Source organism: Xenopus laevis, chromosome 3L (assembly GCF_017654675.1).
Source record: "Xenopus laevis strain J_2021 chromosome 3L, Xenopus_laevis_v10.1, whole genome shotgun sequence".
Classification (NCBI taxonomy): Eukaryota; Metazoa; Chordata; class Amphibia; order Anura; family Pipidae; genus Xenopus; species Xenopus laevis.
Genome location: NC_054375.1, coordinates 41,623,059 through 41,650,233, shown reverse-complemented (window position 1 = coordinate 41,650,233; position 27,175 = coordinate 41,623,059). Strand labels below are relative to the sequence as shown.

General features: G+C 35.0%; 1 protein-coding gene across 4 annotated transcripts in view; it reads left to right on the top strand.

The window, feature by feature from the left end:
* LOC108710917 (teneurin-2) overlaps nucleotides 1–27,175 on the top strand; it is a 1,136,107-nt gene that overhangs the window by 538,390 nt on the left and 570,542 nt on the right. For all 4 annotated transcript variants that reach the window (XM_041586173.1, XM_041586172.1, XM_041586171.1 and 1 more), the window contains one exon: nucleotides 20,526–20,645. In XM_041586173.1, coding sequence (XP_041442107.1) covers nucleotides 20,526–20,645 — 120 coding nt within the window. The remainder of the gene's footprint in view (nucleotides 1–20,525; nucleotides 20,646–27,175) is intronic.

Here is a 27,175-nt window from a genome sequence, read left to right as displayed (position 1 = left end):
TTAAATGTTAAACGGTGACATATGTCAGGTTTCAAAGACTCTGTTCTTATTAGCAATATGAACAGAATTTAAAATATATGATAGATGCAAAGAAATCTGTTCATTCAGTCACACATATAAGTTAATGCATTATATCTAAGGGGAAGCATTTAGGCATCGCCATTCTGAGAGAGTTTGTGCTTGTTCTAATTTTTTTTTTTGGAGATCTTTTAATTTATCAACTTTCTTTTCTGCTGCATTATCTAGTTACCTGAGCCAGTGACTTCTGTTTATCTGAAAGTTGATTAATTCTATGTTTTATTTTTATTTTGCTGATTTTTAACTATTTATTTAATTACTGCTCATCACAGTTCATTCCAGGATGGAAAATACTGGCTGAATATTTTCGTCCCACGTGTGATCAGCATTAGGGAGCAAGATCTCGGGTTATAGTGCCAAGCTCCATATAGAGTACTACAACTCCATGGGGCAGAATGGCATTCAACTGCTCAAAGCAGCCAGACACATCCTGACAAAATTACACTGGTGATATCGCAGATGATGAAAAATGTTCCTTAAGGTCTGGATTTTTTTTAGCCTTTTGAAATAAATAACAAAATAGACCACACTGCTAGCAATCCACAAACACTCTCCAGTTACAGTACTTACTACACCAACATTTTTACACAAAATTGGCATATACTATATACCATTTAAGGTAATATTTTAAACTGTTTATATTACTGGTATGGGGCCAATTATCTGAAATGCTTGGGACCTTGGGTTGAGGGTTATTTCTATAATTTGAAGCACAATTTCTTATAGTTACTAAAAACATTTTTTTGCCACCACATTAGTTTTCTGACGCTAATATCAAGTTCATTTTTTTATTTTATAAATACATTCTAACTTTATTATCAATAGCAAAAAAAGTAAACCAATCAAAAAGTTTCCGTAAATAGAAGTTTTTGGATTTTTCTGTATTTCGGAGATTTCTAGAGAATGGGTTTCTAGATGATAAATCCTATACCTATGTGTACCAACAATACCACATTGTATTATTTTACACTAAACTGTAGTGATCCACGTGGACAAAAATACATTTTACTTTTACATCTAAAGGGTATATTATGTAGTAAAATATTTTTATGATAAATATGTGTGTATAAAACGGAATTCAATATATTCTTTCTTGCACAGTGGAGCAGAGATCTCTCATACTGAACTGAGCTAACAACTTTAAAAAAACATTTTTTGAGAATATTTACCCGTTTTTGTATGTATGAGATCCCTGTATATTATTGTTTGTTTTCTGGCACAATCATTAAACAAATATGATTTATTTTTAATGCGCAGAGAAAAATATGAAAGCAGTGGAACAGCATACACAGCATATCAATTTATGAGCATTTCATGTGTGAAAACACAAGTAGACCTTGCAGATTGGACTAATGTAGAGTTTCGGAGCACAATTGCTTTAGGTAAGATTGCTGTATTTGGTCTGCGGAGAGAGAGAGAGAGAGAGAGAGAGAGAGAGAGAGAGAGAGAGAAAGCTCTCAGTTACCCCAGGTGATACATTTGGCACAACAAATTGTCCAAAAAACTTTGATAAGAGAAAAGTTGTTAAAATAAATACCTTTTCTAGACATATCTTATTACCTAACGGCAATTGTTACGAGCCATTTCAATGAATCGAGGTCAGCATTGTGCTTGATTCTGTTTTCTTTTTTCCACGGGCATATTCTTATTTTATGTGTAGAAAAAAATGTAAATAGGAGGATATGATTGTATGAAACTGATGCATTTTTTATACCTTCCACAAGAACATCACTTAAATCACCCCAAGGTAACAACCAAACAGTCACTTTAATGCAAATGTTCAGCATTAAGTTTGGCAAGTATATTCATAGTTTTAATAATGCTTGCTCGATGAAAGGCTTCTATGTAACATTAAATTAGATCATATTACAGAAAAAAATATGCTGATTCCTGATAAATGGTGATGCAGCAAAATCTAATGTTGTAGGGAAAAAAAGGAGAATTACAAAAAATTTCAACTATAAAAAAAACACAGGTATGGCAGCTAAAAAGTTTGGAAGGTGGACACTGCGTTGCCATTTTTTTGTAGGAGGAAAGTGTTAGATTTATAAACTCATTAGTAAGAAGACATAGGAGAGAGAGAGCGAAAACAGAGGCTTGAGAGAAAGAGATAAAGTTCATGCAGAGAAATCTGTAATTAGAGCTCATTTCTAACCAAGGAAGTGATTTAATGAATGTAATACCAAAAGTTCTTCTGCGGGGTAGAGAAAGTTGCCCAAAATAACAGACGTTATAGTTGCAAATAATTTGCTGCTGTGCGAATTTGGCATGCAAATTTGTTTTATGCATGTTATCAAGAATAATTGTTGGTGGAAAAAGCTCTTTCTAGCAGGCTAATGGTCATCATAAAGGGAGTTGTGACCAGCAAATTTCCTTTGGATTTGCAGCAAAATTCTGCATTTCACCATTGGCTGATTTTTTATTTTATTTTTTTTTTCAAAACTGCAACAAAATTTGCTGAGAAAAACATTAGCAAAGAAAAAATGCAAGTAAAAATACCCATTCACTTCAATGTATTTCGAAATGAGAAAACTGCCCATTGACTTTAATGCATTTGGACTAACATATTTTGCTACAAAAGAGTAGCCATGACAAAAAAGTTGCCCATGGAATTGAATGTGTTTTGTAAATTTTGTGCTGTTTTGTGCAAATTTTTCAGCAAAGCAAAACAAGGGAAGATTAATTTATCACCAAAATATTTTGAGGATTGGTTAGGAAATGCAACCTTAGATTAACTGCAGCTAAACCCTTTTCTCATTGACATGTATGGTGTGCTTTGTGCACTAAAAAGTCTTATCCATCTCTATTAATGTTCAAGCAATGGTCCTTCCCAGAAATGCTTATTTTGTGATTGATATCAGAGAAATCAGACACAATGACAGCTTAAATATGGAAACATACTCAAGCTAAACTAGCAACAAATAAGTTCACATAGCCAGTTAGCATAGGGTATAGGAGTAAATCATTCCCATGTGTAACTGGCAACCTATAAAATATTAAAAAATCTTGTGTGTAATTTTAGTTCTTAAATATAAAGGATATTCTTGTAAGATACTGCATTGATGGTGTAAATGAATGATTTTGTCACTAGAGACCTGGTTGATTGATCCCCAACAAAAAAATTAGGGACAACATACAGTATCTAGCAAGACTCAATGTGTATGATCACATTGTGTATCGGTAACACTAGGGCAGTGGTTCCCAATCAACAGTTCGTGAGCAACATTTTTCTAACCAACCTCTTGGATGTTGCTTCCAGTGGCCTCAAAGCAGGTGCTTATTTTTTATTTCTTGGTGTGGAGGCAAGTTTTTGGTTGTATAAAAACAGGTGTACTGCTAAGCAGAGTCTCCTGTAATCTTCCAGTCCACAACTAAATGGCCAATCACAGCACTTATTTTGCACCACCTAGGGACATTTTTCATGCTTGCGTTGCTCCCCAACTCGTTTTGCATCAGAATGTTGTTCACGGGGTTTGCAAGCCTGACAAAATTATCAGGCATCTATTCCACTTGTCAGCTTGTTACACTGAAATAATACAGCCGTATCCAAAATTCTGGGAACTCTGAATAAGGGGTCTTTCCAGAACATTAAGCACCATATCTTAAAGCTACTTCAAAATATTTATACATTTAAAAAATCTTGATTTATTTGCCTATTGAGCGTCAAACACAGGACACCATCATATTTTACAATGAAAAAAGATGACTGGATTAAAATAAATAATATGACTACACTATGTAAAATGTCATTGTCCTATATCTGTAAATGGAATTTGTCTCAGGCCTTGTTTCCCTCAATGTTAGCTGCTATACTATATGTCACTTCATTATGTTGTTGCCTGTTACCACTGCAACAACTACAGTGAGCATAGATGCCCTCAGAACCTGCCTGGCTCATAAGAAAGAACCATCACACCTGCAATCAGTTTAATAAAGGCATTTTGACTGTAATATGCATCACTCTGTTAACATTATGTTGTTAGCACCTGTCATTATGATATAATATAGCAATTATTTACAAATAGGTGTACAGGTAATGAGGCTTTGTCTGCTCTCTTTCTTTACCTACACAGGCTGGCATTTATCAAACTTTCTAGTGTGAAATGCTTTAATGAATTCTTTTCACCTCTCAAATGATAACTAGAAGCTCTGTTTTTCCTTGATCAAACTAGAGAAATATTTCATGGCCTCAAAATCTCAAGCATTTCTGTTGATGACATCTGATTGTTGAGATCAAATGTTTTTCGGGTGAAGCACATACAGAGATTTCATTTGTGTCACTTGAGGCCTGCCGTCACAAAGGCAAAAGACACATACCCTTAGTCCTTCTATTTTTCAGACAAATTGGCAATTTTCTGCATATGTCCAAAAGATTACTCTGAACAAACAGAGGTTATAACAGGTTATGCTACGATGATAGACATTGCCAATCTGCATGTGCTGGCAGTGGCACAGATAAATAATGCACTTTTCTAAAGAACATTGATCAATGTCACCTCCATATTTTTGCTTCATACCACTGCATCTTTTTAAAAAGCTAAAATAAAAAACTATTTCAGAAATAATTTGTAATATAAATGACAAATTTGATGGTCTTCAGATGCACTTTCAATCTGCCATTCCTAAATATGTGGTTCAAGTAAATGTTAAAAATAAATTTAAAATATTGCTTTTTATTCTGTAATAACAAAAATATATAATTCACCCTTTTAGAGGCAAAACAAGTCTATTTATTTAATGTTTACATGATTTTTTAGTAGACAAGGTATGAAGATCCAAATTACAGATCACGTTTTAACTTCATGCCTGAATGAATTAGCCAATAGCATTATATACTTGGCAGGGGTAATGCAGATGGAAAGGGATAGAAAAGAAGACACCCTGGACAAAAACAAGCAGTTTCAGGTTGTCTAGAATACGAATACTCGCTTAACTAGCCTATAGGAAACAAAAGCCTCCCTGCAATATTGGTTTAGTAACATTTTGGCCAAAGTTAAGGTGGCAATAGACGGGCAGATTTAAGATGCTGATTCAGTCCTTTAGACCAATTCTGCAGCTTTTCTGCCTATGTATGGGGCCCTCCAACATTCCTGCCCAACCAGTTGATTTTGTCATCCGATTGAGGACTGCATTGGCTAGTTGATGTGGTACTCGTCCCGTCAGTGCCTATTCCTCTCATTGTAATCCAGTTTGACACTAGGGCTGAATCAAAGGATTAGCCCAACATGGTCATATGGGGGGAAAGATCCACTCTAGTGAGGTTGCCAGAAATGCATATCTTATAGTGTATAGTCCCCTTTAGATTGTGGTTTGCCAGTACATCTCCAGTTGGTGGTTGCAAGTTAACTAACAATAGAGCCTTGCCCACTGACAGTTTAATTGTATTCCTGTTTCCAGTTACTTTGCTTTCATAAAACATCTCGTTGGTATGTGGTTATGTATGTGGTTATGTAGCTAACGGTGATAAATAGTGCATTTAATATAAAACTGTAACTAGATACTAGATAAGAGTGTCAGATTTTTCTTTCATCAAGGTTGTCCCTCAACCTCTAACTCAAGGTTACTGCAGTAAGTCCATTATACAATGCAGGTCCCATTATTTGGCTCTCAAGTAGATTTAACGTGATTGCAAAAAATGAGAATGGTGATTGCATCTTATATTGTGTAACTTGGGATTTGCTCAGACAGGCGACCATCGCGCAAGACACAGATTATGCAGAGGAATCGTTGGGGGAAAAGTCATTTTATATTAAGTACAATAAATCCCTCCTTAATAGCTCCTTGATTGCTTAATTTTCTGGGAAATCATTTGCAGCCAATTCCTTTATTCAACTTACCATAATAAATAGAAACTTAATGGTCATTAATGTTCATCAATCATCCATTACGTACACAGTGAAACTTTCCAAGTTTTCATTATCTGGCTGGTCAAAGCTAATTCTGCTTTCCCTCCACTCCTTTTGCGCTCCTAATGGAACAGATGATTTCACACACTGTCTGGCTTTTTTTGTTCATCCTCTTTTGGATTGTGATTCTGTGGTCTTGAGAGAAAGTCCTGTGCTTTTATAAGTCTATAGACAGGTTTCATGGTTTGTTTCATGGTACTTTCCATCTATATAATGACTAGTGATCTAACAAAAATTTTATGCTTGCGTTTATTAGACCATTGCATCCTACCCATTGTATGCAGTGATGATATTCCATGATGACCCAGGTTTATCAGTCAAGCAAAAACTGCTGAAAAAGGCTATGCAAATAATACAGTAATGATCCCATATATATTGACATATTAAAGCTAGTAAATATTAAGTCTGGACTTTTTAATATATGCACAAAAAAACTGATTTTATGCATCTTTAATGAGGAACTCCACAAAAACATAACTTAAGCTTTTAAGTAAACATAATTTCAAGCAACTTTGCAATATATATCATTTAAAAAAATATACAGACTTTTCATGATTTTTAATGGTTTCTGACAGTTCCCTAAGCCTAGCCCCCTGCTCTCCTGCTGATCTCTCTGACTACTTTGCTGAGCTGACTGACTACTGTTACTTTGTATCAACAGCCATCTGTCCTCAGCCTGCATCCTCCAAACCTCACAATTCCCCACACACGTGATTTCAATAAGGAAAGGAAGCAATTATGGGTAATGTAGTCCCTGCATGCTGTCTGTAAGCTGTGGAGAAGTTGTTACAATTTGTAACATCAGTGTTTAGTCCCTCCTTCCCTGCCAGGATTTCAAATGATGCAGAAAGAGAAGAAATGTTAAACAGCTGGATTTCAGCATAGAAAATGGCATTTATTTATACTTTTTTGAAGAAACAACTGTGATGGGTATATTAGGGGTTTCTGTGTTATGTGGGCCTCTTTATTAAATTTTGGTTTGGAAACTGGAGTTCCCCTTTAACAACTTTGTTTATGTTTTTGTTTCTTTGAATTATACACTTACTGAATCGCCGCAATGGCATAATATATAATAAATTAATAATAATGTGGTGCTCAGAATATCTTTCCTTTTTCCTCTTAATTTGTATGGGGCAGTAGCCATATTTCCCTTCTGTCACGTGAAACCTGAGGTGTATAGTCCTACTATAAATGAATAGTAAACTTAAGAATTTCTGAGTGAGACATTTTGCAGATTTTGGCTATGAAAAAACTGTTTAGTAATAAAAAAAAAAATTTGCGCAAAAAAATGCCTATTGACTAAAATGAGTTTGGCAAAATATTTGCTGTTTTGTGAATTATTGGCAAAATGGGTCCAATTTGATCATCACTACCCCCTATAAATTAATGCTAAACCAATGAATTTCTGAGATATTCTCAGCCTTATTCCTACTATAAATGAATGGTAAACCTATGGATTTGTGAGATATTTGCGTTTTTCAGCCTTATTCCCATTATAAGTGAATAGTGAACCAATGCATTTCCAAGTTAAAGTGAGTATTGGACTACCTAAACTTTGAGGTGTTTGATGACTTTTGTAGGCCAAGAAATATATTGCAGTGTTCTGTATATGTTTAGTCCAAAGGGTACATAATTAGAAACTTTTTTTGGAAATGGCATTATAAATGTCACTTAATTATTGTGTACAATATATCTGTCTAAACCTAGCCTTTATACGTGTTAATTACCAGTGCCATAAGTAAATTGAGTAATATTCATCTCAAACTCATCCAAAGGAATGACATCTTAATGACAACCTTATTTAGAAAAAACAAGCCAATTAGATGAGTATTATTGACCCTTCTTCATGCAATCACTCTTTCTCTAGGGGCCTTTTTATAAATCTGTTTTGTTACTCCAGGGAATAAATTGGTGTAAAATTGCAAATAGCTTGTTAATATGTACAATTATGGCATAGGTTATATGGAAACCCATTATACAGGTAGCTCTGACTTAAGGGAAGGGCATCACCCATAGACTCTGTTATAATCAAATAGCTTGAATTGTTAAAAATGATTTCCTTTTTCTCTGTAGTAATAAAACAGTTGAAACAATATAATCAATAGGAAAGCATAAACAATACATAAGGCAGAAAATTTCACACCACTGTATTTACATAAAAATTTTAGGCTTGTAGTGCAATCACTTTATGTCTAAGGATTTAATATTGACAATGGCTTTGATAGAAACCATGCTAGTGATTCCCTTTTTTATTGCTTATGGCGAGTAGGCAATGTGATCTTAGTTTTCAATACACGTTTCTTCCAACTGTCTGAGGAAACCATCACACACACACATATGTATTCCTTTGCAGGTCGTTTCTTTTACCCTTAAAATATAAAATATGAAATATGCTCTGTGATGGGTAATCAATGCTGACAAATAAAGGTTATGTGGCCTGGGAGATTCTCATTTGAAGTAGTTACTTGTCCTGTTGAATGTAATCTCAGCAGTATCACTGCTGGAACCTCAATAAGCCATAATAATGGAAACGTTTCAGCAACTGCAAAAATGTGTTGCTGGACACTTAAAGGGAAGAGCAATAGTGGAAGAAGAGAGTGAGAGATACACTATACATGTATACATGTGTTTATTAATATATGTATATATAAACTAAACCAATATACCTGGTGATTGGTTGCTATAGGTTTTTGCTCCTGGGCAAGCTTAGTGCCTATTATTGCAAAACCCAATAGCCCACTAAAGCCTTCAGTGGAGACCTACTGCTGTCTCAGTTACTCTTTATTCGATTAATTTACTAAATGCGTAGCATATAGCGAAAAATAGGAGCAATTCACCATATTTTTGCATTTTCAACCTGCTCTGCACAAGAAAACTTGTGGCAACTTCATCCTTCATCAGCAACTCTTGCTGGTGCTGTGCTCTGCACCTTGTGTTTATCTGAATGCAAATAGTTTTTAAATGAGCACTAATGGGTGCACTTGTGTGCTCTTGTGTCTAGGGTGTCTTTGAATGACCCCAGGTCTGGACTTGGAGTCAAAATAGGCCCTGGCATTCCAAGTACATATAGGCCCAATCAGTCCCCCACCAGCCCACTAAATAGTGACTTTCTATGGCATCTTATGGCAGCCCCTCTGACACTTGCCAGAACCCACATATCTTATTTATATACATATTTGCCAGTCCAGACCTGAATGACCCCCACTGCGTCATGATTAGCTATTACATAAATATAGAATATAGGGCTCAACTACAGTATATAGTAGTTGTGTTTTCTTGAAATTCTTTCACCACTCATCCAAGTGGCTTCTTCTAGAAAACTCCAAAAGTCCAACTGCTTTAGACTTAACTGGCTTAACTCTTCTAGATACTGTATCTCATGACCTGAATTAATGCAAATTTTCATAGACCTAGGGCTCCTCTAGCTAATTCTCTGTGACCTCCTTTACCTCCTCCTATCTTCTCATACATATCCATGGGATTTATCCCACAGGGTGGGGGTTTACTAAGTGGTCCTATATATGCTTTCATAACACAAACCCTCCTATCCTAAGGGCTCAAACTGCTGTATTGGTGGCCACCCATAAATATGGTAAAACACTCACATAAATCATGTTGGATTTGCTTATTTGAAGTAAAGTAACAAATCCCCTATGTACGTGTATAATTTTATTATATGAAGTAGGATCAGGTTGTAATAGTACAATTTAACCAACCATATTTTTGTGTGGCCAAACTAAATGTGATTACACCTGTGTGAAAGTAGCTTTAGGGCTACTGCACAAAATGAATTCTGAAAAAATATTTAATTTTCAGCTCATTGTATGAATTTTGTTGAGAAGAATTTGGTCCACTTTCAAATCAGCTTTGGAGGAAACAGGGTTAACCTTAGGATTCACATTACAATGAAATGCCCTTTGATTAAGAATAAATAAGTTAATCTTCGAGGTTGAAAGGTTAAAACATGAAATAATCTATGATGGTATTATTCCAAAGGAAAATGTACCCCATGAATTATTGATACTATTTTGGCATATTATGGAATGGAGTATTGCTAGCTTCAGGGTATGTAATGTAATGAAACAAGCAAGGGGTATTGCTTTGAATTGCAACTGTATGCCAAAAAAAATGTTAATCACGAGGACCTACTGTACAAATAAGAAATTTCTGTCCTTTTCCTGCAATGTCTCTTTGGACTTTGGACTTTTGGAAGAAAATATTGCACCTTTTGTGCTCCACTGTTGTGGTTTGCCAAGTCTCTTTTACCAAAGGTTATCAATATATTTGTATATACCATAAACTTCGATTGACTAATGAACCTCTCCTTAAATCCTTTTTGTCCTACTGCTTTGTCTGAAGATGATGAAGACAAAAGCATTCTATATGGCAGTGCTGTCCAACTTCTGTGCTACCGAGGGCTGGAATTTTTCTGGCCGATATTGGAAGCCAGTGTTAGCCACTCCCTGTTTAAGACCACACCCACTTTAAACCACACCCATGTTACCACAAAACCATGTCCACATTAATGGCACACCAAAAATGGTTGGTGCTCACTGCAGGGATAAAAAAATTGTCATATTAAGACACACCCTTAAATCCATATATCTCCTCCTCCCCTGTGGGTAACACAGCACCCCCCCCCCCCCAGCACATGATTAAACACCTTAGGGGCACCTAACAATAATTTTCAAATGCTAAAAAACCTTCAGAACAAACACCAGGCTTATGTATCACAGGCAGAGCATGACACGCACAGGGAAGGGAAAGCAGAACAGAACAGAGCAGGAGACAGGGAAACCCATCAGGACCATTCTAAGATGTACTACATACAGTGACACATTGCTGGTGCCCCATTAGCATTTTGAATAAGGTGTAAACAGGTGAACAATGTGGGCAGTTTCAGTCTGGGTCTCAGGTGTGAACATTACAATGCTTTAGGATGTGAACAATAGAGGTGTCACAGGTGTGAACAATGCAGGGTGGATTACAAGTGTGAACAATATAGGGCAATACGGTCTGAATTTGAGGTTTAAACAATGCAGGGGCCAGTTAATCTCTGTAGTGGTACCTTTTAAATTTTACATATGGTAAGCAGACACAGCAGGCAGACTTTCATGTGGAGGGCAACACATGGGGGGGGGCACCAGTTGGGACAGCCCTGCTATATGGCATGTTACTCTTGTACATGCTAGTATAATATAAATGCAAGAGAGAAAGAATGTTGTAGGTAAACAAAGTTTAAAATGTACTTCCCATTGCATAAAAGGTAATTTCAGATACTACAATTTTAAATTCAACTGCTAATTTCTGCACTTTTAACTAATTATGACTTTGCAAATTATAAAGAGTTAATAATTTTAGTGCTTAGAGGTAAGATCTGTAAGGTATTCCACATCAAAGCACCCAAGCCTGCAGCAAGAGATAACATGCATTCACATTAGTGGATGTTAATTATCAGTTATAGTCATCATAACACAGTCAATAATCCGTACAGTTTCAATCCTCTCCTACCTGGAATAAGGTAACTGGTTTATGCTTAATGAGGCTTGATATGGGCATCGTTCTCATGAGGAGCTATGCAGTTAGAAATGGGTTTTGGATTTTGTACGTATGTTGGTTTTGGCTGTGTACATCCCTTGCTAAAAAATTTTGTGTAATTGACCACCCCCACTAACAGAGAGAAATCTCACAGCTAGGAAGCTACTGGTGTCAGCAAACATGTTTGTAGTTGATCGGGTGAGTTTGTTAAAGACATAATGTGTACCCATCACTACAAATGAGCAAACTAGTAATTTAAGCTTTCTATGCTGCGGTAATGCTATTTCTCCCAATAGAGCACATCTTGTATGCAACTCTTTCTCAAGTGCACTCTAACCAGGGTATCAGTGATTCTTAAAAACCTTGCTTTATTGCTTAAATGTTACAATAAACATTTTCAACCAAAAATTGTCTCAAAAGATTTCACAGACATCAGGATGGTACACCGCATATTACACACTACATTATGTTCCTACATTTACTTTTCTGATGACATGGCGACAGGAAAATTGGTAATTAGAGCGTGTGTCCAGCCTCGGAGTGCAAGGCCCCCCATGGTGATGTTCCTCTTCAGATCTCTCTATCCCTGAGCCTGTCCACTATAATCCCTACACTGTCTGTTGAGGCCTAGGTTATTAAAATTTACAACTCTCAGTGGAAACTGGAAAATCAACTAATAAGCCTGAACCTACAGTGATCTATTAAAGAAGCTAGCCCTCAAACTAGCTATTTTTTTCTACCCTGGGTTCTTCATCAACCTACTAAGGCCTCTTGTCTCATCATATCTACCCCTTCCAGCAAGAAGGAAGAAAGACTCTCCCTCACTTTCTTGGACCAAGGAACCCACCTGAGGCCCCTGGCTTTCCCCGTTCCAATTCTAACAGACCCAGCTAATAGCTAATAGCTGGAAAGGACACTCCCCTACACAGCAGTCAAGTCAAATTTAAAAAAATACACGCTACACAAATATTTGCATATAACACTTTGAGGCCTATTTATCAAAATTTGTGAATTTGAGTTTTTTTTATTTGAATAAACTCAAACTTAAACTGAAATGAGTGCTTATTTTTTTTATATAAAATGTTTTTATTTGCACCTTAATTCAATACATGTACAAAAAAGCGAACATGTTAATTTCAATTATAAATACAAAACTTTGCATATTTAAGACTGGGTCTAGTCTACACACTTTCATTGACCATCCCCAATCTCAGAACACATAGAATGTATTTTAATGTTTCAATTATAAGACAGAGTACATTTTATAGAGCAAGATATTCACAGTTAGGTATCTCTTTTCCACAATACCCTGACCTTGATATTATCTGCCTACCCGACAGTTCCTCTGACATATACCATGAAGTAAATCTAAACACTGTAGCTAAATCTTGAACATATCTTAACCAGGTATTAAAAAAACTTGCTACTTGACTTTCCCTATTTAGAGTAGTCTCTAGCCAATCCATATGATATACAAAATTGAGCTTTATCTTCACTAAATTCAGCATTGGAGGTATATCTGAAGTCCAACAGTTCAGTATAGCTTTTCTACTAACTGCTGAAATGATCCCTGCCAATTTCCTATCGGCCTTCAAAATTTTTGTCCCATCAACAAATATCACCCATGTGGGTGTGGGCGATATATTGATTAGTAGGCTAGTTTTACAATAATGAGTCACCTCATTCCAGAACCTTAGTATAAGTGGACAGGTCCACAAACAATGATAAATATTTGCCTTCGGAGCTAGGTATTTTGAGCAACAGTCTGTCTCTGACCAGCCTACTTTTTTCCTGAGTTCTGGGTAAAAATAACCCCTATGCAGTATTTTAAGGAACATTTCTTGGAATTGACTAGAACAAAGAAGTGTTAACGAATTTACATGTAGGGCCAGCAGTTTATCTTTTGTCAATTCTGAAATTTGATGGATCCACCTACCCATTCCTCTCTAATTCCTTCTCTGGTAGCGGTGTTCTCAATACCTTATATAAGAGAGATATGGAGGGTTTTACTGTGTTGGATCGAACTATCTATTGGATTATTATCTTGTTTAGAGAGAGTTCGAATTACCTTCTGAGCATAGTTTTTGGCTTGCAGATATGAAAACGTATCCCAAGATATTCCACTGTATTTTTCTTTCAATTTAGATAAAGAATAGATAGTGTCCGGAATGCACATTAGATGATTCACCTGTTTTACCCCTTGTGCTGCCCATGTGAGAAAAGGATGGCCTCTATAATTATTCAAAAAATGAGGGTTGCTCACGAAAGGCTGAAAGAGGGAGTCAACAGCAGAAAGAGATAATCTATAACGTGCCGCTCGCCAGGTCTTTATTGTATTGTATAATAAGGGGATATCTTTTACCTGCAATGGGAGTTGACTCTCAGTTAAATGTAACAGAGGCCAAAGAGAACTCTGGCACTAAGCCCTGTTCCAGCCGAGGCACTGCAAATAGTTCCCTATCCTGAATCCAGTCGCTACATAATAAAAAATTACATGCCAAATTACAAGTCGAAAGATCTGAGAGACCTACCCCACCATATATCTTGGTTTGCTGAAGTTTTTCCGACTTATTCTGGGGTATTTGCCTCCCCTGATGAACTGACTAACTGCACAATTTCATTTTACTAGATCAGTGCATGAGAGCAACACTGGAAGCATATGTAGTGGGTAAAGCAGCCTGGGAAACCAGAACATTTTGATCAAATGGCATTTTTCCAAATAATTAACTGGTAAATGGGACCACGCTTTGATCTCCTGAACCAATTTATCTAATAATGGAGTGATGTTCTGTCTGTACAAAGCATTTACTGTCTGAGGAATCTTAATTCCTAAAAATTGTAGTGTGGTAGTGGCCCACTGAAATGGGAAGGGGCCATCCCATGCTTTTCAAATTGTGGGTGTAGTGACATTGCTATATTTTTAGTAGTATTCACTATAAATCCTGCTATTCTGCCAAATTCTTGGATATAATTCAAGAGTTAGGGGATGGCCTCTCGCTGATTTGTTATAATTAACAAAATATCTGCAAAAGCTCATAATTTTAAGATGTTTGGTACCAATATTTATCCCTCAAGTGTGGAGAAGCTAACAAATATCGGAGAAATGGGTCCAAGGCCAAATTAAACAACAAGGGGCAAAGTGGGCATCCCTGTCTGGTTCCCCGTGAAAGGGTGAAGAAAGAACAGAAATGTCCATTAATATATAATTTAGCCTGGGCATGACCTTACAGTGTTGTTATAGCTTTAATAAAAAGTGGTCCAAAATGTCTAAATTTAACCAATCAAACTAAATGAGAATGAAAAATTCTGGTCAAACGCCTTCTCTGCATCTAGGTTTACCATTAACATTTGTGAATTTTTATTTTGGGAGTCAGAGATCACTGCTGCCAAGGCAGAGCGTATGGCTGTTACAGCCTGTCTGTTGCGAGTAAATCCTAAATGTTCTGGCACAGTAAACAGGATGTTTTGCAACCTAATAGATAAAATGTTGTAAATATTTTATAATCATGATTTAGCAGTGAGATAGGTCTATAAGATTCCACTTGGTCCTCCCTTCTATCTTTTTTTAGAATTAAAATCATTTTTGCCTCACTGAACCCATCTCAAACCCCAGCCCCACCTAAAACATGTTGAAAGAGAGAATATAGAATAGGTGTCAACTCCTCTCGCAACATTTCATAATATTCTGATGTAAAGCCAACCAATTCCGGCACCTTCTAATTAGCCAGTGACTTAATAGTATCACCTATTTCCTGTTCTGATAGCAGGGCATTAAGAATGTCCTATTGTGTTTGTTTAGTTTAGGCATATTTGCAGAGCGAAGGTAGTCGACACCTGCTTGGGTATTATTAAAGCACTATTGGTGCTTGGTAAAGGGTTTCATAATATTTTTTAAATTCACTCAGAATTCCAGATGAAGTAAGTCCCTCTGGTGACTGAATCTGTGTAATACGTGAGGTGCCTTTTATCTGTCTCACTAAGTTTGCCAAGAGGTGGCCTGCTTTGTTGCCCCACCTATAAAACCTATTTCTTCTGAAGTCAAGACTTTGCTTTGCCCTGTCCGTCTAGAGGGTTTCTAAATCCTGTTTAGCCTGTACATAATTTTGACGGTCCTGTTCCCTTCCTGTGATAAGGTAAGTTTGATAGGCAGTGGTGAGGTTATGATTCAACAATTCTTGTTTCTCTTTGAATGTTTTATTTAGTTTAGCTGTGTAAGATTGTATATGTCCTCGCATCACTGCCTTCGACGCTGACCAGAACAATGTCATATTGTCTAAGTGCTCAAGATTATCATCAGTATAGCCTGCCCATTTATTACAGAGATAAAGCTGAAAGTCGGTGAAATTGAATAAATATGCAGGAAAACTCCATTGTCTATCTCTAGAGTTGGATGAACGCGTTGAGATTGTGATCAATATCAATGCGTGGTCAGATAGAGAAATATTGTATATCTTACTTCCTTGTGATATTGTTGACTACCATTTGTGTTATTACCTCTGGGTGTAGCAGACACCAACTGTCTACCAATCTTACACTCTGTGCAAACCTGGCTAGATCTGAATGGCCCCCCTGAGGGGAGGAGCCTTGTGTTCCAGACCGATCTAAGATGGGGTCCCAAACAATGTTCATATCACCTGCTACTAGAAGGGTGGAGGGCCCCCATGCTGTAATGGAAGCAATTAAATCTGTAAAGAAGGCTGTGGAATTATTGGGTCCATAAACATTTAAGATTGTATACTGGTTTTGTTCTATTTGTAAGTCCACAAATAAGTATCTAGCCTCTGCATCTGCTTTAACCCACAGCACCTTATAATTTAGGAATTTACTTAAAAGAATGGCAACACCTCTTTTTTTTGTTTTTATACGAAGCAGTTATACATTCCGCTATCCAGGTATCTTTAAGAGTATAGAACTGAGCAGCGTTCCAATGAGTTTCCTGTAAACAGATATGTGCACGGAGTGGTTTCATATATTGGAGAATTTGTTTTATGTTTCAGTGGGGTATTTAAACCTTTTACGTTCCAAGAGAGAATCTTAAGGGTAGTTTCAGGAATCTGAGTTTGTACTCCTATGGAAGCATGTAACGTTTGGTGTATAGCCATAAGGGAGGTTGGGTGTATTTGAGATACCGACCCAGATACTTCACTACTATAACAAACAGGTTCCGCTGTCCCTCTGATCTGCGGAAACCGTAGATGGTGAGTATAGTGAGGGGGCTTGGTGATAAATATAACTCTGTCTCATTACGGTGCTTTTTATAACTTTTCAAACCATTAACTTTGAAAACAGACAACAAAAACAAGAAAACATATAAACAGACAAAGAAAAATAATGACCTCAGCCTGGTCATAATTGCCTAAATATCACATTGGGCCTCCTAACTTAGTGCTTATTTATTTAAAAAAAAAAATAACATAAAAAAACTTGAATAGAGTAAGTTTTAATTCTCACTCCTCATACATTGCAATTTCAACTCCTAAGCCCTGTCACCTACCCTCTAATTGCTTAACATTCAGTACATAAGTTCAGGCCTGTCCATCTGTTAATGTCTACAAATTATTGCATATGGCAAAACTGTGGCATGCAATATGACATTTTTGCAGTTTCCTAGTAGAGGTGGCAGAATTAGATCTAAGAAAATGTCAAAACATGATTCCAATGCACTGTTAACGAGTCAATTGGCTATGCCATTTTCTCTCTATTCAGATGATGATTCAACATTTCTTTCTGACACATCTGCCCTGTAGATTAGATTAGAGTACCAAGAGAAACATACTATTTTTCAGCAGTGACTGGTCTGCAATTTGGAAAGTGCTCTTTGAAAGTTTATGTCCACAAATAAATGTATATACAGTATATAGTAAGGTGACAGATCTTTTAAAAATATGTTGGTCAACATAGTTCTTGGAATGTCCAGAACAGAAAATATAAATATGAAAATAAATGCATGCAATCATAATTACATAGTCCTAATACAAAATTTGACTGGGGCATAGCCTTCATTTTGGAAACTTATAGGGGCAGATTTATCAAGGGTCGAATTTCGAAGTACAAAAAACTTCGAAATTCGACCATCAAATGATTTTAGTGTACGATCGAACAATTTTTATTCGATGCGTAAAGGTTTAATTTGGCGAAGTATTGAAGTCGAAGTTTTTCTAAAGAGACAGTACTTCAATTATTGAATGGTCGAATATTCGAACGATTTTTACTTTGAATCGAAGTATCCAAAAAATGACTTCGAAATTCAAACTTTTTGTACTTCGAAAATTCACTCGAACCTTAGTAAATCTGCCCCATAGTGTATTAGTTGGCAAGTAAGTGGGGTTTTTTTTTGTCATTTCCATCTTTCCTGAATAACTTTTAAAAATTAAAATGATTTTCTGTATGCAGCATTGCAGTAATGGAGAAAAATTTCTAGCTGAAAATTTCAAGGTTTTACAAATACTTTTAAGGATGTGAAGTAATATTTTGCATAACCGTATTACTATGGGGACATCCAATATATATTTGTTTGGAGTGGGAAGCTGTATATATTACTATTTACAATTTTACATTATTAATCACAATATCACTCTGTCTTGCACAACTTATTTGTAAAAAAAAAAAGCCATTTTGATTTAATTGTATATGTCCATACCAGATAATATGTGGCAGAAGACCAGAAAGACAAATTTATTTATTATAGGTATGTTTTAGAAATAACCAAGTTAATATTAGTTAATTTGATTCCTGTACAATATTAATTGGTTATACTGCATGTCTGTTTTTTCAGAGACTCTCCTTTAATCTCTCTTGCAATGTAATTTCTGAAATAGAAATATCATGTGTATCTCTAAATTCCATCAATGTTCTGTCACACAACATACCATATAATTAATTCCTAGTGAAGTGTATCAACACCTGTTGCCAAATGTTACATATGGTGACATACCGTATGTGCTTAATTGGCTGTTTAATTGGAATTAGTTGTTGCTATGAACTTCATATTGATTTCATATAAATATACTTTTATTCATCACGATTATATATGTATAATACGTAAAGATTTCCATTTTTATTTCTAGTAAGAGTGCATTTTCTTTTACCCATTTCAGATATGACAACAAATACACATTATCTTTCTAAATGTGACTAAAGCTTCCATTCATTGTAAGATATCATATGATAAGGGGCACCAGTTTACAATTTTGGGTGTATATTGTGGCTCAGTGATTAGCTTTATTTGTTAAAGTGCAATTACATAATTGTGTCAACACTGTTGACTTTTACTTGGAATATATAAAGAACATGTGCTGCACATTACCCTGGAATGCAGAAACCTCCAATACAGTGTATATTGTAAAGTGTTATATATTCACATATTGTGGGGCTAGTACCATTAGGTTAAAAAATAAGTAGGGTCCTTGCCTAAAAGACATTTATCAATAGATTTATGTTATGGTTGTAGGGTTTGGCAATAGAGCCATTTTCAATGGGACCCTAATAAAAAAATAAGAAATGACCATGGATGCATACTATTCTGATTATTCGAAAATGTATTATACAGAACTAATGCTTTATAGTACAATAATTAACTATGAGAAGAAAAAAAGGGAATGGGGAAGTTAATGTAAGCTGTAGGGATGGAAAAGCAAGTCAGAATAATACATAGAAAAATATAAAATGGAGACATAAAAAAGCAATATAGACTATGATTAAAATTAGTATGTTAAGACTTTTCAATGGGAAAAGTACCCCTCTATAAAAGATCCCTGGTATGCACTTACTTGAAAGCATCTTTGATATAGAATCAACAGTCTCTCCACCTTTCTCTGATTTTAAGTGATCATCCTTAATCCATACCAAATTGCTTTTAAACATTTCCACTGCATGGAATTTCATAAATAATTTTAGTATTAATATTTTTTAGTTTTTCTCCAGGCTAGCCTATAGACAGATAGGATATGAACGATTTTTGCATTTTGCTGTGATATGGGGCAGTAATATGGCAGCTACCTAATATGCAGATGGCTGGATTGGGATTGCAATTGTTCCTGACACATCTTGTGTATCATTTGGAAGGCTTTGTAGTTATTATAGGGCAATACCACCTTAAAGTATGGTTAGCTAAATTCCTGGTTGACCACAGTTTCTCGAACAAAAGTTTGATGCTTTATTATATATTTTTTACAGTCTTGTCAGGACCTAGGTACCATCTATAAAGTTTTTTCCTATTTTTTTTATGTGTGAGATTTCTTAAAGCCTTGTTTGGGTTTATTTAAAGTTTTTCCCTTGTTTAAAGGGGACCTGTCACCCTAAGAAATAATTTCAAATTCTTTTCCATCATGTTAGTTGAGCAAAATAAACTTTACTTACACTGTATTTATTATTTAAATTGTGTTTCCTTCTGTCTTGGAATTATACAATCACAGCAAGCAGGCAGGAGCCATTTTGTGGACACGGTTATTAAGAGAAATTGTGTATCACCCCAAAATCTTGTGTATGCACCAGAATGGGGAACTAATGTCCATGTGCAGTGCCCTATACAATTATAGAGCCTGAGGAGGGAAGGGGGAATGTGGGGAGACCAGTGACATAAAGGAAGTGCTGAATGGAAAGTGAAAGTAATTGACTGCCCCTTCTCAATGCCACGGGCATAGAGGCGGGGCAGGTAATATTTGATTGACAGTTTAGATATTTAAATACCTTTATAACAGGTATGGATGTTTTAATGAAAACATTTTTTGGGGTTTCATATTTAATTTGCAAAGGACTTTCATTATGCAGCTTTTTATGTGTAGGTGACAGGTCCACTTTAAATCTCTCTGATTAAATGGAGACAATTTGGTTAAATTCCTGAGGGATTTATTATGTTGCGTATTATGTTGGTTTTAGGTTTGTCTATTGACTTGCAACAAACATTCATAATACACCTTTTTTATAATATGGAAAAAATAGATCATTATAACATATGCAATGCATTTTAATATATTCATTATTTTTGTTGTTGCTTCTTTTTAGGGAAAGAAAGTCCAAATTCAAAATGCTGCTATTCTGAAAGTGGTGGGGTCACAAAATTAGGAAGCCAAACAAATAGCAGATATCCGAAAACACCGTGTCATCTGGATCTTTATTCTGAAGGTAACAAAAACTGTGCTAAATTTATAATTACATTCAGTATATTTTTCAGGCATTCAAAAATATTTCATTTTGCAATGTGAATTTGTTCATTAGACAATCAATTAAAATCAATACTTTTAAGACCTTAAAATTGAATAGAAAAGTGTTTACAACATTGTGCAAATTTTTCCCCTATTAGTACCTTGTATTTTTTATGTGCAAATAGTAAGGCTTATAGGGTCAAACCTACACAAACATAGCTAGGCCATTCTTAATTTTTACATAAAAAATGGTATTGCGCAAATGTATATTTATTACAAAGTTAAATTTATAAGTTAATTTCAAAAGTTCTAAACTTCCAAACTAGCATAGCCATTTTGGGGTTGAAAACAAAAATAAGCCTTGAATTGATCTTAGTTTTATATAGATGGCAAAAACCTTAGACTGCAATTGGTAGCAATTATTGTAACTATTGTGGGTTTTACTGGCAACCACTGGCTTCCTATTTTACCTCTCTTCAAATCTGACATTTTTCTGGCTATTCCAGGCTAGATTTTTAATATCATTATTGACTTATTAAATACGGTTTAAATTCTAAATTGGAGCACAATAACAATTCAAAATGGCAAATACTTAATACCAATACCAAAGTGCTGTCTTAGAATACTACTCTTACCATAAAACTAAAATGTAATTTCTAGCTGAACTGCACATTTATATATGTGGGATTGAATATAAACTCTAACTCTCAAGCACATTGGGGAATGCAATACTAAAAATAAAAATCTTTGTCTTCTGAAAACAAAAACCATAAGCATTAAGGTCAAAAAAATCTCTTAAGTACAATCAAAGTAAAATAACAGAATGATGTCTAAGCTTTGTGAAAGAAGCCCTAGTTCTGTAATTGTTGATGTACGACAATTACCAGTATACTCTGCAAGTCAATGGTTGGCAGTTTATTTAATTTGAAATAATTTTAATTTTATTTAACAGTCTCAAGTTTTATTTGACTCAGCAGGTATCATAAGAAAATAATGCCCTTGTGTAACTAACTGTAAATACTAAATGCCAAAAAACTGCTGTAATATGTAGCACATCCACTTACCCAGGAGTTAGTGAAAATTTGCTGACAAGCATATTTTAAAGGGTGCATCAAAATCACCCTATTAATATAATGGTGTATACCAAAGTAAAAAAAAAAAAGTTGTTCTCTCATTTTTCCATTATATTTTATTTCACTTCTCTACTTGAACAGTTGATGAATAACATCACTCAATAAAGACAGGATTCAGTTGGCTATATGCATGGTAATACATTTGGCCTGAAAAGATGACATGTTAAATCTAAGAAAAATTGTATACAATTACATGCATAACACTCAAGACAGTTTGATAAATGTATATGTATTTTATTTTTTCCACCTTTTTCCATACCATTGCACAAGTTAATGTAGTTTTGTAGCAGAAACTATCAGTTATTTTTCATTTTTAAAATATTTTAACAAGATATAAAATGTGTTTGTATCTCGTAATTAGCTTTGATTTTTGAGATCTCTCATTATGACAAATTCAGATTTTTGGCTTGTTCTCCAAAAACAAATGAAGTTCCTAAATGTCAATTTGCTATTTCTATTTGCATCTTTTTAGACCTGCTATTTTGCAGTTTTAGCTGTCAAAATGGGATACTAGCTTTTCAATCTGTGTATGTATGTGAGGGTTTTTTTTTTTTTTTTTTATAGAAAAAAGCATGCCTTTAGGTTTTCATTTTCTTTGCATACATTTGAATATCCATCAAAAAGGTTATTTTTATTTACACATTTTCCTCAGAGAAAAGTATTAAAAAACATGCACAGCAAATTATTGTAAATTCTGTTTCAAATGGCTAAATATGTATTTTTGGCAATAAAGAAACATGACTGTCCTAAATGGTGCCTACATTTGCTGTGAACAGCCATACCTGACTGTGGCAACAGTTTCTTGACCTCTATTTGTATGAAACAGCGAAAATTCACAAAACGCATTCAGGCCAGTTTGTTCGCTGCAACTTTTTCTGAGGTGACATATTTTGTGGCAACTTTTTCCACACAAAGTACATTGAAGTAACGATGATTGAATTTTTTTTGCCAGACATGGATTTGTGAGAAAACTCTGTTTTGGTGAAAACTGAAGCAAAAATTAACACAAAAAAAGGGAGAAAAATATCCATTCATTTCAATACTTTTGGAGAGAGAAAAAATGCCGCACACTTTAATGTATTTGGAGTAAGGAATAGGCTAATTAACTTCAATGCATTTTGCTTGAAAAAATTGCTGCGAATAAACACCCATTGGTGTCAAGGTGTTTCACAGTTTTTCCTCTGTTTCTAAAATATTTAGCCGTTATACACATTATTCAGCAAAACAAGATAGATCTTCTTATCACTATATTCTATTCTTTGGGTGTTTCTTCGTTTCTTTGAGCAAGATACTTTGGGTCTATGGGTTTTGTTGCTGTGTTATTTTTGTTGCAAATCTTTTGTGGCAGGTTCTCTAAAGCACAGTATTCAGGGTAATGCACAATTTTACTGCAGATCCATATCTGCCAAAATATTTCAATTGTGATTCTTTAATAACCCAACCAAATAACCCAACTGAGGCTCAAATCATGAAATTAGGAGATGCCACCAGGGGTATAGGTCCTGATGTACAGCTTGTGTCCTTCCCATTCAAGATTGTGAATGCACCTGCTTCTCCCTCTGACACCCCTTTCTGTCTTATTTGTGTCATATGTTTAAGTTTCTACTAAAAATTAGATGCTTATCACTGATGCTTCCAATATCCCTTCCAAAATTGTCAGGTTGCTGAGGAGTATAGTTCTGTAATAACGGTAACTCTGAAGATTGTAAAGGTTTTTTTAACTGATGCAAAGGCATGAATTCATTGGTCTCAAGTATAACGACTTTCAGAATTTGCATGGTTTTCTCGGGAAGTGAAGGAAACCCAATAGAATCCAAACTTTACTTTTCACTTCTGCTTTGATGAAAAAAATATGAGACCCTCAAATCTTTTGCATTAAATGTGATGCCAATGCAGAATAGTTCTACAAATAGCTACAAAGCCATAGGGCAGTACATCTAGTCATTTCTTCTCCTATTTGGAGTTGGACAAAGAGCAAGTAGATGCCTTTGAGGAAACTAAAATGGGTTTCTTAAATGACTGTTCAAAGAAATGAATTGATTCATTCCTTGGCCTTAGATTGTAATTTAAAAAGGTTAGCAGCTCTATTTTGAAGCGTTTACATTTAAAGAGACAAACGTCTAATTTAAGTTGTCACTTGACTTTTGTTACACTTTAGAGGCATACAGATTGTACCTGTATTGAATTATCCTAACTAAATGCAGGATTGAGTTAAAAATGTTCCTCGTTGCAGTGTTGTTTATCGTAAAGTTGCTTGATGCAGTCAAAGAGAGTTGCTTGTGCTATTAGCAAGTACATTAGCAGGAGGAAACTATATTTCCAGAAAGTGACTCTCTGTCCCTGCAATAACATATTATTTTTACCATAGGCTGATATTAGATCATACGATTCATACTGTCAAATTTAGACTTCTGATTTTGTATTTGAAATTTGCAGAAAAAGGTATGGGATCCAAAGCTTGTCTCAAGTAAGATCCAAAATATAGTAATGCCATTTCTCCCCCAAACATTTAGATCTTATAAATGTCCATAGCAATGTATTTATCAATGGAAATGAATGATTGTATTTGGTTTTACAGTTTAACTGGTACAAAAATTAAGGGTGCACAAGTTTTATTATTTTTTTTATAAAAGTTTATCTCATAACTAGGTGTATTTGTCTGTCTATCTTAGTAAAATTACATGACACATGATAATCTGAGGACATACATTAAGTCTTTTATCTATGTTTTCCTTCACTAAAAATATCATTAGTGTTTTCTGGCGCATGGTTTGTTATGCCATTTTTCATTTTAATCACAGCAGGTCTGGAGGTGTTATGAACATGTAAGAGAACATCTATGAAAATCATTAAAAATACACAAAAAGCTGTTGCTAATCATCACTAATAGACATTTAGCGAACCCAGAGTTTTAGAACTGGTGAATGATCCTCGCTCTGTTTTGTGGAAACATCCAAGGCAATGAACTGAATGATCAAAGCAAAATCAGGCATATTACATTACGCTAATATTCCAGATGGCGTGAATAGTGAGCTTGCAGACTGACCATGTAGTATCAAATGCTTTAGTTAATCTCCCATTTTGCTAATGACAGTACATTCAAGTGGATACACTCAAAATCAGGTGTCTAATTGTGCTCTAGCTTTAGTTAAAAAGAAAATATTGTGCAGGTGTTTGGTTAATTACATATTCTTTACATTTCATTTTATAATACACATTAAAGAATGGAATGTGATATCATAATTAAGATTATTTTAGACATTACAAGATAATGGATTGTGCAGGTAAGGGGAAAGGTGATTCTACAAACGACTTTCAGCATATGCTGTAGTCACTGAGAAATATATTCTAAATGTTTTTTTTTATTATTATTTGGGCTATGAATCTTTCTTTAAACAGGAAAGGGCTCATTTATGCTCGCAAGGCAGTGTACTAGATACAAACATAGGTGTAACATGATGCCTGTTAAGATGACATTTACTTAAGTGCTTATGCCTACTAGCACTTGTCAATACTTGAACTACTGTATTCAAGCGTACCAAAAATTCCAGTTGTGCAAGATTTTGATAAATAGGTTGAAGACATAGCACTTTGTTAATGGTAATCAGGCAATAACTCAATTGCTCCATTTGCACCAATTTAATCTTAAAATAAAAATCCCATGACTGATGATTGCATTCTTCAAAATGCCCATATCAACAATACTGCAAAATAGTGCAAGATTCACCAAAAGTCCAGGACTTTTGCACTGATGTTGATGAATCTGGAGCAGTTTGCATCAGGTTAAATTTTCTATTGGTACATTTATGCAGGAATGTGGGTAAAAAATTGGGATTTGATATTTGGACATTTATCAAGGGTCGAATTTCAAATTCATGTGAGTTTTTTTAATAAACTTTCTCACAAACTCTCAAACTCCATTAAATTCAAAATTTCACCCATCAAAATTTATTTATAAAATTGAATTTTTGAATTCGATTTGAATTATAAAAACTCAATTTGAATTAAAAAAACTTGATTTGAATTAAAAAAAAAACTTGATTCAAGTTTTTTTCTCTGAAAAAAATTTGAATGTCAGGAAGTCTGCAGACATCACCAAATTGATCCCTGGACCTCTCCCATTGACTTAGATAGTAATTTGACAGGTTTTAGATGGTGAATAGTCAAATTCAAGTTCTTAAAGGACCAAAGTTTGATAAATCTTGAGAGTTTTGAGTGAAAAAAAAAATTAACAATTTGAATTTAAAGTTTCACTTTGACCCTTAATATATCTGCCCCTTAGAATTAGTTGAAGTGTGCAGCCCCAGGTGCAAGCTGAACCCTTTGCCAGGGTGTGCCAATGTGTGTGGAGGCTATTTTTAAGATAGCTAAGATAAAAGACACATCAGAACTTTCTTCAGGAAAGGTATGATAGGGCTTATGCCCTGCCTGTATGGGACCTGTTATCCAGAAAAATCGAGACCTGGGGTTTTCCAGATAATGGTTCTTTCAGTAAGATCCAGAGGCCTATTTATCATACTGTGTAAAAAGTGTAGTGAAACATTAATGGTAATGTTGCCCAGAGCAACCAATCAGCAATTAGATTACAACAGTTAGAAAAAAAAGCAAAAAAAAAACTGATCGGTTGCTATGAGCAACATCACCAGTAACGTTTCTCTCCACTTTTTAAACAGAATGATAAATAGACCCCTAAGTCTACTAGAAAATCATAAACCCATAAAGGCTAGTTTTGCTTCCAATAAGGATTATTTATATCTTAGTTTGGATCAAGTACAAAGCACTGTTTTATTATTACAGAAAAAAAGAAAATCATTTTTCAAAAATTTGGATCTGGAAAAAATGGAGTCTATGGGAGATGGTCATCCCATAATTTGGAGCTTTCTGGATAATGGCTTTCCAGATAATGCATACCATAACTGTAGTAGACGATGTCTAGTGCTTTACATTAGATGCAAGCTTGACTGCCCTTTAATACTTGGTGGTTCTGATAAATACTTTGGGTCGTCAGTGGGCAACACTAGATGACCTAGAATAAGGAAACATAGCTGTACTGTTATCACCAAAGATAAAAAAAAGTGGACTTTATGTCTTCTAGGTTGCCGTTTATGTTAACTAGCAGATAGATGTGAATGAAATAGGCACTAAAACACATACTTCCACTTTTAGCATATTAATAGATTATTTTAAATATTAGATAATGTGACTTCAAATTAGCCAAAAAAAAACCTTCATTGCAAGGACGTTCTACCTAATGGCAGACTGAAGTCCCCAAGAGAGAAAGTTTAATTCATAAAAAGGTTAATTACTATGTTTAGAACAAACTTTGGTAGTTCCTACTGATGGAACCATAGAAAACATAGGTAAATATGTATTATTA